Source organism: Cynocephalus volans, chromosome 2, assembly GCF_027409185.1.
Source record: "Cynocephalus volans isolate mCynVol1 chromosome 2, mCynVol1.pri, whole genome shotgun sequence".
NCBI classification, from domain to species: Eukaryota; Metazoa; Chordata; class Mammalia; order Dermoptera; family Cynocephalidae; genus Cynocephalus; species Cynocephalus volans.
This window is the reverse complement of record NC_084461.1, coordinates 80,653,579-80,664,590: the sequence shown is the minus strand read 5'-3', so window position 1 is coordinate 80,664,590 and position 11,012 is coordinate 80,653,579. Positions and strand designations below refer to the sequence as shown.

The following is an 11,012-nucleotide window of genomic DNA, read 5'->3' as shown; positions in this document are numbered from 1 at the left end:
CTCGAGCGACCCGGCCTGCCCCAGTCTCCGGCTCAGCTGTGCACGGGGCAGCCAGCAGCCCCCAAAGTCGCAGTGACTGATGTCCGCGACCAAGGTGCTTGCCCTCCCCGCGGATCGCAACCCAGGCAGAGCCTGGCCCTCCGAATTTACAAAACCAAGGCAGCGGGCTGGTTTTAGGAAATGAATCTGGCCAACTTGGCAATGGACCTTAAAAGTGCCCTCCCTCATCGCCCCCCAAACCAATTCTGACAATAGATGAGGTGGAAATTAATCAGGGGTGATGATGACATGATGATGACATGTCAAGCAACCAGACACATAGGTTTTGCTAAATTCTTTTATTTTTGTTTAAATTTTCACCTCAATTTTAATTCTTGAAGAACAGCCTCGACAACATATATCGCACTCATTATAAGAAGCAAAGGGTTATATCAAAAATTATTAGTATAGAATCACAGGAAATCTGGTTTGGAACCAGAAAAAAATACAAAACAGATATAGATACATAGACACAGGACAATATTTTTTAATAATTATTTGGAAAATGTTATTTCCCCCTAATTCTTGTTTTCTTTTTTCTTTATGCGCATACGATGTTTAAATTTTACAAAAAAATGAAAATAAAGACTAGTATTTTACAAAATGAATAACAATGTTCGGTGTGTGTGTGTGTGTTTCTACATAGGATTCAGTCCACTTCCATATGTGTTGTTTTCTGTACAGAATATATCCACATCCGTCCGCAATAAATCCAGGAAGGTCCATTAGTTTCCTTCTGTTTTATTAAAATTCTCATGGTCCTCTCTTCCAAAACATTTTTTTTCTTTTTCTCACCAGACACAGGGTCCTTTTCCTTTCCTTTCCAACGTGCTCACAGATCTGATCCTAAATGAGTCTCTTTTCCCTGGTTTGCAGCTCGGGTTGCATTTCTGCAGGGTGGGCTGCTCCTATCCCAGCCCTCCCCCCGCCCGGCCTGCCTGGCCCGCCGCACCCGGAGTCAGTCGCCCTGGTGTCCCCGAGGCTTTGGAGTCCTTGGCCCGGGGCGGGTCCTCTGAGTCTCTAGGGAGGCGGGGGCCAGGCGGGAAGCGCCCAAGGTCTAGGAGCACTGGATGGACATGTAAGGCCAGTTGAAGCTGCTCCCAGACAGTAACATATCGCGGATGAGAGTTTCGATGGGGGTTTTACCTACCAAACGGACGAAGAAGAGCTGCTCGATGACGGAGGAGGACACGGTGCGCAGCGAGGGCAGTCGCAGCAGCAGTTTGCCGAAGCGGCTGGGCTGGTTGGGGTACTGGCTCCTCACGTACTCCTCCAGCGCGCACTGCGACTTCTCCTGCAGGCTCTCGATGTGGGCGGCATCCGACAGGCCACAGGCGTCTGCCCGAGCAGCCAGAGGAAGGAGAGACAGGGAAACGGAAACGGGGAACACGGTTAGGCTGGTGATCAGCAAAGGTACAGACAACAGCCATTCACTTTTTTTTTTTTAAGGAGAAAAGGAAAAAAAAAAAAAAAAAGATATAGAAGAAAAAAGGAAAATCCTTCCATGCCTCCACATTCCCTTCTTCATTATTTCCTTCTCCCAGCCCCCAAGACAAATAAAAATAAATCGAACCCCCACCAAGCCTAGGGGAGCTGGAGAGAGAAATACACAGAGAGGCAGCAACCCCTCTAGTCCCTTTGTTTTTCCTCTTTCACCTTTGGATTAAATAACGTACAATGCTGGAGCCATGTTTGCCGTGTGTAGCAACCTGTCCTTGGCCTGTAGGGGAGCATCTTTCTGGCTCTGCTCATTAAAGGGAAGACTTTTGCTCCTTTTGCCCCTGATTTCCAAGGATTCAGGACCCCTGGAAAAATATACAGCCTGGAGGCAGTTCGTAAAGGCTTCTTGAGTTCCCTCTCTCAAACCCAACAACCCCAACCAGAAATCTCAAGGAGAACCTAGATGGTGTAGTGAACAAACACATCGGAGGGGGCAAGGAATCATGAGCTGGCAGTGCCTGGAATCAGATCAAGCCCATGCTTTGGCAATATAGGATTTGAGATCCACTATCTATGCTAGCAAGGACTCTGCAGCAAATCCTCAGTGAGGGTGTACACTTCTATCTGTGCCTTAGATCAAGTAATTGAAAATTGGTCACATCTCTGTAAGCTGTATGATAATCAGGAGGAATATGGCTCAGTTATTCCAGGCTGCGGAAAGGAGACATCCTCAGTGATCAGACACAAAGCTGGGCTAGGGAAAGCTAATGCTGCTGCTTCAGAACAGGGAGTGGGGGGTGGAAGGGTGGGAAGGTAAGGGGGGATTTGTGGAGATAGGCTTCCTGCGGCAAGACCAAGGGACAAAAAGGCACCTCCACACAATGACAGCATCTCAAAATCTGTGTGCTTATCTCATGTCAACCAAGGCCCTCTTGGTCCTCTAAAAAATATTTCAGGACAGCAGATTATATCAACCAACTAGAGGCAAGCAAATATAGGGAAAAATGGAATCACAGAAATGGAGTAAAGGCTTCCTCTTGTACTTCAAATACCCATGTTGTTTCTTATATTAATAATAAATATTAAAAACAAACAAACAAAAACAAACAAACTAAAAACCCCAGGAAGATCACAGAAGAGCCCTTAGCCAGTCAGGAGGTTGATTAGAGATCAAAGGCAGAGTCTGCTAATATATAGATCTGGAAAGAAATTCGTGCATGGCAATGCCCCCAAAAGGACATTGTATGATTGCGAATGGGCAAGTGTGACCCTAAGAAGACACAGCAAATAATTCAAAGCAAAACCTGTGTCTGCTGAGTTTCTGAGCATTATGTCCTTATATTTCAAGAGCTGGGATTTACAAAGCATTCTAACACCTTCATCTACAAGGCTCTGGCCTTGAGCAAAAATACAAATAAAACTAGCACTAATTCAAGAACTTCTGAGGCAAGTCCCCTTTGACATCAGATCCAGACTGGGTTCCTCTCAGATGTCTAATTACTCCAGCTAGCCAGTTGGGTGCATTCACACTGGCCTAACTTGGCAAGACAGTGAGATTTTATGGCTGGCAGGGCCAGGGCAGGAGCTCCTTGGAGTTCCACTGCTTAGAGAGGGGTCCTTGAAGTCTGCCCTTGGTCCTGCTTGCTAATGTGGCCCCACTGAATGGCCATCATGCAGACCCATATTTACATATATCTTGCTTTACATGCATTAGCTGCCCTTTATGCCACAGATCACTCTCAGCCCCAGACAATGCAATATGAAAAGGACCCACTGATACCCCAGCAGGTTTTTTTTTTTTTTTTTTTTTAAAGATCCATATGGCATCCCCTCAGATCAGTAAAATATTTATCTGTTATTTATGAGTAGGGTCCCCAGAGTGCAAGGTCACTTCCTGACTCCCAGATAGACCACTCCAAGAGAGGCCCAGGAAAGGCACACTTGGTCCCTGTGCTGGCTGCTTCCATTTCTTTCCTCCTTTAGAAGTTGAATGATTGCAGCTGGGCCTGCCTGCCAGATACCAGCCTGCCAGCCCTATGGCCTCCCTCTGGCAGGAACCCTAGTTCTGGCCTGACTTCCCAGTCTGGGTATTTGTTCACCCCCCACGACAGGATTCCCCCAACTGTGGACAGACGGTATGAGCTCTCAGATGAATTGGGGGGTTGTGGTGGCAAAGCTAGGTGAGCAGGGGGTATAATGCAGTACATATTTACACTCCGTGAGTTATACTCCAGATAAGAAAAGGAGGCAGAATGTGCAAAATCCATGTCTCACTTTTTATATGGTAGTGTCATTGTGGGAACCCTCAATATTTCTTCTACAGTGTATAGAAAAGAAATTATGTAAATAAATAACCATTACTGCTCAGGCCCTACCGGCTTAGCCTTTGTAGTACAGAGAATGTATTTCATGTTGTGCATTCAGAAGAGTTTAGTGTTCAGGAAATATAGATATAATCAGCTGCCATAACTAGAAATCAAAGTTATTATTGTGCTGAAAATGGATTTATTGTATTTATGTTAACTAGATGGCTCCTTTCAGAAAAGGTCTCATTTATTTGAAGGAAGATTTAGGTGTATGAATTAATGAAAAAAAAAATTTTTTTAAAGTAAGTTCAGGTCATGACCTAGTCTTGGATGCTATCCAGAATATTAAGGATTAAACATACCATCCGGAGGCCAAATGTGAAAACCACCACGGGGGACCCCCCGTGCCAGCTTCAGATACTTAGCCAGAGTAAACCACGTTGGACAATATGTCTAAAACTGCCTTTTCCATCATTCAAAGTTTGCTTAAAAGTTGGATGACTTTGAGAAGGCTTCCCATGAATTCCCTTCTGGCTAGCAATCAAAACAAGTTTAGTTGAAAGTGGAAATGTGTTGTATGGGGAGGGGGTGAATTACTACTGACAGCTCTATTTCCATTTTCAGATATTCTACTTGCAATTTTCCGGCAAAATAATGTTATTGTTCACTTCTAGGCACTGCTTGCACCTTGAAGACTTGGTTCAGGAAACTTCTTTGGAAAACTTTTTTTTAAAGGAACACTTTTCACAGGAATGTTTTAGGATGGAGAGTTAAAAGAAAAGCATGAATAATTCCACAACGTTCCCTGCAGCCTGCACCGTCCTCGCCTCTCTCTGGTAAAGGGCATAAGATCAGTAAAGTCAAGGGGGTTCAAAGAACCTTAGGGGAACAAGGAAAAGGGAGGGCAGACCTTTCTTGAGAAGACCTCTGTCCAGCTCCAAGTCACATTTCTGCTTCAAGACACCTCACTGGATGAGATTTTAAAACCCCAGCTTCCCTGACACTGGCTTGCTTCCTGATGAATTTGGCTAAAGAGTTGGGTACTGGAGAGCCAGCCAGCCCCCAGGCCTGCCAGAGCTGAAGCAGCCTGGTTGCTGCTTCCCAGGCTCTTTGTCACTTTTGAAAAACACGTTTCCATCAAGAAGACTTATTAAGATAAAATGCATTCGAACACTGAGGAGTCTATTCAATAAATCTTCCATTTGTTTTAAGGTTTGCACTTTATCCTCTTGCAAAGAATAACTCCCTCTCTCACTAGCAGACCTGCATTTGCACTGAAAGTAAAAGGGGGGCAGTCCAAGTCCATGGCTCTGGCCACCCTGCATACAAATGAGATGCTCTTGTCTAAATAAATTATCTGCTGCTCAGATCGATATTAATACTACATTTGCTACATTACAATATTGTGCAAATTTAAGAGTCATTTTAATACAATGTAAATATGATTCTTCACGCATGAAAGCCAAGAAATATTGATAGATTATACCACTGCTTACTGTTCAACAAGGCCTTGGGAAAGGGGTTTTGCCATCTCCGCTCAAGAATGGTTTTAATTTGGCCTTTGGAGGGTCTGGGCTCTCGGATAGATTTATAAGGATGGTTTATTTGTTCTCCGAAAGGAGGAATTAAAAACAATAGTGTCAATAACGGTGGTAAAACAACAGCTAACCCTGCTCACAGTGGGCAGGGCCCAAGACCCAGGCTAAGCAGCTCTTTCCTCCACCGGCGTTTTTTCTGGCTTTGTTTATATTTCCCCCCATTACCTGCTGTCCCGGGTGTTTATATGTTTCCCTCTTACAGGTTACAATAATAAAAGGCGGGCAGTGTTCTCAGAGGCTGAGACCAGAGCCCTTCAAAGGCAACGTTAATGCACGTTCCTGGAAGTTAATTTGAACCATCTATCATAAGAGAAACTGTTAACATGCACATTACCAGTGCCTACTCTTAATTTGATATTTTTAAGGCACTCTGTTAAATTTCCAATGTTTGCATGTTTTGCATAGCTATGAAATTTATCTCCGGGCCGGGGATCCTCCCATACTCGCGGGTTCTACAGTACTGCTTTTGTTTTTCATCTGTCTTGTTTAGATCGAATCCGTTTTTTACGACCCTCAATAACCTCAGCAACTGCAAACATGAATGGTTTCCGATAAGGGAAAATCAGGCAGCAATAAAGCAGGATTATTTATGATTTATTTGTGCGTATACTCCTCTTCCCACCTCTCTCTGTGTCCCTCTGTGTCGGGAAGCTCATCCAGGAAGCATGCCACACAGAGTAGGAAGCCCCAGTCCCACGTTGCCTTCCTTCCCTCTCCTCCCCCAGAAACGCTGAGCTCCGGCTCACACATACACACACGCACACCCCGCACACACGCGCAGCCAGACGGATCTACAGCACCGCCTCTGCCCTCTCCCCAGACACACACCCGCCGCAGCCGCAGCCGCGGCCTCGCGCGGGGGTCCAGGCCACTAGGCCGGCCGCCTGCCGTGCTCACCCGCGCCGCCTCGTCTCCCGCATCTCAGCGCTCCCAAGATGGCAGCGGCGCGGCCGGCCGCAGACTCTGGCCAGGCCCGGGCCCCGCGCGGCGGAGGCGGCGGTGGCGGCGGCGCGGGAGGAGCTGGAGGCCAGGCCCGGGCGGCGCAGGGCCTGCGCTGGCTCCCGGCGTGGCCTGCCCTCCCCGCGACCGCAGCCTCACCTGACGTGAACAGCACGATGGCTTTGAGGCAGCTGTACTCGGCCGAGTCGACGTGCAGCGCCTTGAGCTTCTCCACCTGCTCCTGGAAGATGCGGATGTGGTCCATGAAGGCCACGACGCGGTCGGCGGACATGGGCGAGGCGTGCAGGCCGGCGGCGGCCAGCAGCGGCGCCACGTGCAGCGGCATGGAGCACTGGGCCGCGTTGAGCACGAACAGCTCGCTCCAGGTGAGGCGTAGCAGGGACACCTGGTCGGTGATCTGCAGATCCGGGAAGAAGGGGATGTTGCGGGCCCACTCGACGGCGCTGAAGAGCAGGCGCGCGGCCAGCTCGCAGATGTTCTCGATGCCCATGATGTTGTTGGGCTGCATGCACTGGCTGCCGTAGCGCGACGTGGGGTAGGGCTCCGCGCGCAGCAGCAGCGAGATGTAGCCGGACAGGTAGCAGTGGCCGTTGAGGGGGTCCCCGTTGGTGAGTGCGTACTGGCCTGGATTGGGCTGGGTTGGAGGCATTCTTCCTCGCTGAACCGCTGACAAAAAGAAAGAGAGAAAAGAGGCAATGTGCATCCAGGGGGCTTGCGAACATCGCCGCGCCGCAGCGCACCCGACACAATGCAGAAGCTCTGCCTGCAGCCCTGCGCATCTTCTCCCGCTCGCTCTCACTCACAGCCCACACCGCGAGGATATTTAGGGTGAGGCCCTCCAGCTCCGCGGCTCCAAGTGTCCAGCCATCGCCTGCGCCCCTTGCCACTCTGCCCTGCCGGAACTAGGCCTGACTTCAGGGTCCCCAATCCGGCATGGCCGAGAAAGTGCCACCCAACCCCTCGGCCACTAAGGAGGAACACACAGATAAATGTAACCCACTCAGCCTTCCAGAAGGAAGCAAATTAGGGTTAAAAAAGGGGGGGGGGGGACCGGAGAAAGGTTGTGTTTCTTGGCAAATGTCTAAAGGCCTCTTCATTTGCAAGCAAGCAGCGTTTTGCTCATAAAATATTTCCATATTCTCTAAAAATGCTATAGAATTATTCTTAAAATAGATACGAGTTACATATCCTACTAAATCACTTACAACTTTTGAGTAGAGAACAAGTATCCTGCACCCCTTCCTTCTCCCCTACTCCCCATCGCCCCAAATAAAGTTCTCACTATTAAAAGCAACAGAAAATTGAAAAATTTCAAGAAAAAAAGGTGAACTTACAGTAGCCAAACATTATTGAAAAAAGTGGGAAATATAATTAGTGTCTGTCCTGCGCGGTGCCACTGCAACCTGCAGCCAGCTTTTGCCCAGTGAATGCACGAGCTTGCAACTGCAAAAACACTGGATTCATTAACCATCTGAATGCAAAACGTAAGCATGCTTTGAGTTCTTAAAGCTGACCAAAGTTTTTTTTTTTTTTTTTTTTTTAAAATGTGTATGTTTTACTTCAACAGTGCCAGCGTTTTAAATTGCCATGTAAACAAAGACAACTTTAGGAAAAGTTAGGGCTACTGAACTCTCAAATTAATCTAGATATGTCCATGTACACGTAGCTGTCTTATTTCAGATTGTGTATTATTTTCTTAACTTTGCTTTGATTCTAATTTTAATGCAAGTTCCAGTACAATTTAAACTCTTGAAACATAATGGCTAGAATACTTTTTTCTAATTATAGTTTTGAACTTGGCAGTTATTTTTCAATTAAGTGAGAGCACAATCACAATTCAAAGTTGTTTTTTTCCCCCCCAGATGCCTACAAAATCTCCCTGGAGCTAGAAATGAAGTCGTCATATTTGTCTGCTCCTTGAGATCTGAAGGAATTCAATTTCTTTTCTTGTGGCATACAAAATATAATTTTAAAGTCAATTACAAGAAGGAGTAATCTGCATTCTGCAAAATTGACTGGTTTGCTAATGTGACTATAAGACATCTTTAATGATTGTCAGGAGATAAACTTTAACTGTAAACGACTAAATATATTTATAAGAAAAGTGCTGCATCTCTTGCCACATGAACATGAAGCATATCCAAATACGACATCAAAAGTTGTGTTAAAAAAAAAGCAAACCCATACAACACAGGGATTAAATGATGTGGAAGCTCATGCCAGCTGCATTCTATGCATTATGGCCAAATCAGAGGGATCGGTAAATGCCGTTGTAAATTGTAATTTGTATGCAGTATTTAAGCAGAGGGTGGAGTTTGATGAAGAAATAAAATGAGTATCATGCTTTAAAAAAAATGACACAACTATGAAAGCACGGTTCAGTCACAAACTTTCCTTTCAAAGTAGAGGGGTGAAAACAAGGCCACAGCTCTGGAGGAGGCGGCCCCAGCTCCGTGAAGAGGAGAGGGAACCAGTGAGCGGGCCAGAAGCCCCCCCTTCCCCCTAATTAGACCTACAAGTGCAATAAATCTCACTCCTCTTTTTCTAAGCTAAGCTTCCAAAAGGATGATGGCAGCAATGAATCTACGGTTCAGGGTACTCCAGCCCCCAGCACTCCCCCATTTTAAAGAAAGGATATGAAGAGGTGGAGGGGAAAGTGGAATGAACAGAGTTTTCTGGAGGAAATAAGCACCCTTCCCCAAGTTCATGCCAGCACAGCCACAAGCATCCTCACGCACACGCGGGAAAGAGACACACACCGAACACATCCAAGACAGAAGGGAGGGGATTTTAAGCCACAGCTCACAATCCCAGGGACACAATCCTGAGCAGGCAGCGGGCGGGGTGGAGGAGCCGGGGAGAGGAGAGCAGGCCGGGAGGGGGAGGCAGCGGCAGCGAGCTGGGGGGGTGGGGGGTGGGGGGAGACGCTGGGTGAGGAAGGTAGCAGGGAAAGGGGAAGCTGGGGACGGGCCGGGACCACAGGAGCCCCAGTACCACATAGCAGCCGCCCCAGCAAGAGAGAAAGAAAGAGCCAGGGAGGCGGGCGAAGCGTGGGGAGAGAAGCAGAGAAGAAATATTCACCTTCTCGCCTCATGCCCACTTTGAGGCACTTCTTGAGGCGGCAGTATTGGCACTGGTTGCGGTGGTGCTGGTCGATGGGACAGTTCCTGTTGGCACGGCATGTGTAAGTTAAGTTCCTGCGGACGCTCCTCTTGAAGAAACTTTTGCAGCCCTCGCAGGTGAATTGGCCGTAGTGCTTGCCGCTCGACTTGTCCCCGCACACCACGCACTCGATGTGCTGCTGGCTCTGGCCCGAACCTGGCGGGCCCTGGCCCTTGTCCCCCGCCGTGCCAGGGGTGGCGGGCGCTCCCGGCTGGCCCGGCGTTTGCGGCGTGTGCGGCGCGCCCGAGCCCGCCTGCTGCTGCTGCTCGCCTGCGCCGCCGCCGCCGCCGCCGCGGGCCGCCTGCGCTGCGGGGTTGGGGCCGCCGGGGTTGCCCCCGGCCACGTCGTCCTGCGGATCTCGCCAGCTGCTAACTACCATTGCCATATCTTTGGGCCCGGGGAGCGCTGGGGGGAGCCGAGCTGCTCGCCGAGGGCCGTGGGGCGCGCGGGCGCGCTGGGAGGGGAAGGGAAAGGGGAAGGGGGGAGGGGGAGGGGGCGGGGGGCCCGCCGGGCGCCCCGGGGTCGCGGGAGCCGAGCCCGAGCCGGGCACCGGCCGCTGCCTCCGCCGCCGCCGCCGCTGCCGCCGCTACTGCCTCGGCCGCCCCGCTGCTGCTGCGCGCCCGCCCGCCCTGCTGGCGTTTTGTTGTGGTTCCTGCTGTTTTCTTTCTCTCTTTTTGCAGCCCCCCCAGGCTCTCAGGCTCCCCCCCAACACCCCTGCTCCCCTCGCCCGCTCCCCCCGCGCTCCGTTCCTGGGGGGGCCGCGCTCTCCTTCCCCCCCTCCCCACCCCCCGGCGAGCAAGCTCCCTTCTCTCGCTTTTTTCTTCTTCCCCAAGTTGCAAAATCAGAAATGGCACAGGCGGCAGCCGGGAGCGGCGCGGGGCGCAGCGCCGGGGGCGGCGGGCATGGGCCACGGCGCGCGCACACACTCGCCCTCCGCCTCGCCCGCACCCCCGCGCACACACACACTCGCACACACACTCGCTCACCCGCGCCGGGCGCCCGCCCGCCCGCTGGCCGCTTGGGCTACGCGCAGCTCTCGGGCTGAGCCGACATAGAGGAAGGCGGCGAGGGTGGAGGCGGCGGCGGCGGCGGCGGCGGCGGCGGTGGAGGAGGAGGAGGTCGCGGCTGCAGGCGCCGCTGGAGCTGCCGCCTCAGCTGCTGCCGCGAGAGCCACTGGAGGAGCCGGGGCCCGGGCCGGAGTCCGAGCAGGAGTCGGGGCCGCAGCCGGAGCGCGAGCCCAGGCCGGGGCCGCCCGCGCCGCCGCCGCTGTCCGGGCGGGAGCCCTCGCTGGGCTCGGGAGTGCGGGGATCGCGGTGAGCGGAGCAGGGCGCGGGGCGAGGCTGCCGGCGGCGATCAGGGCGCGCGGGTGTCGGGGGGCCAGGTCCAGGGCCGGACGCAGCCAGCCATTCAGGAAGGCAGCGCTGGAGAGCGGGAGGCGGCCGGCGAGGAAGATCACACACTTTGCTCTTTTTGTTGTGCCGGTGGCGCCGGGCTCTCGCTGCCTTCT

The 11,012-nt window shown here is 51.1% G+C and overlaps 1 protein-coding gene across 7 annotated transcripts; it reads right to left on the bottom strand.

Moving 5' to 3' along the window:
• Nucleotides 1–1,068: 1,068 nt before the first annotated feature.
• NR2F1 (nuclear receptor subfamily 2 group F member 1) lies at nucleotides 1,069–10,550 on the bottom strand. 7 transcript variants are annotated; one of them, XM_063087207.1, is made up of 4 exons: nucleotides 10,492–10,550; nucleotides 9,425–9,510; nucleotides 6,482–7,009; nucleotides 1,069–1,377 (listed from the first exon to the last, which is right to left on the bottom strand). In XM_063087207.1, exons 2-4 carry the CDS (start codon nucleotides 9,435–9,437, stop codon nucleotides 1,097–1,099), a joined length of 822 nt encoding a protein of 273 aa, XP_062943277.1. In that variant the 5' UTR covers nucleotides 9,438–9,510; nucleotides 10,492–10,550; the 3' UTR covers nucleotides 1,069–1,096. The 7 variants fall into 7 exon arrangements, with proteins under 7 accessions (XP_062943277.1, XP_062943274.1, XP_062943272.1 ...); XM_063087204.1 differs by lacking the exon at nucleotides 10,492–10,550 and adding an exon at nucleotides 9,772–9,890 and having other exon boundaries at nucleotides 9,425–9,648; XM_063087202.1 differs by lacking the exon at nucleotides 10,492–10,550 and adding an exon at nucleotides 9,807–9,890 and having other exon boundaries at nucleotides 9,425–9,770.
• Nucleotides 10,551–11,012: the final 462 nt, after the last annotated feature.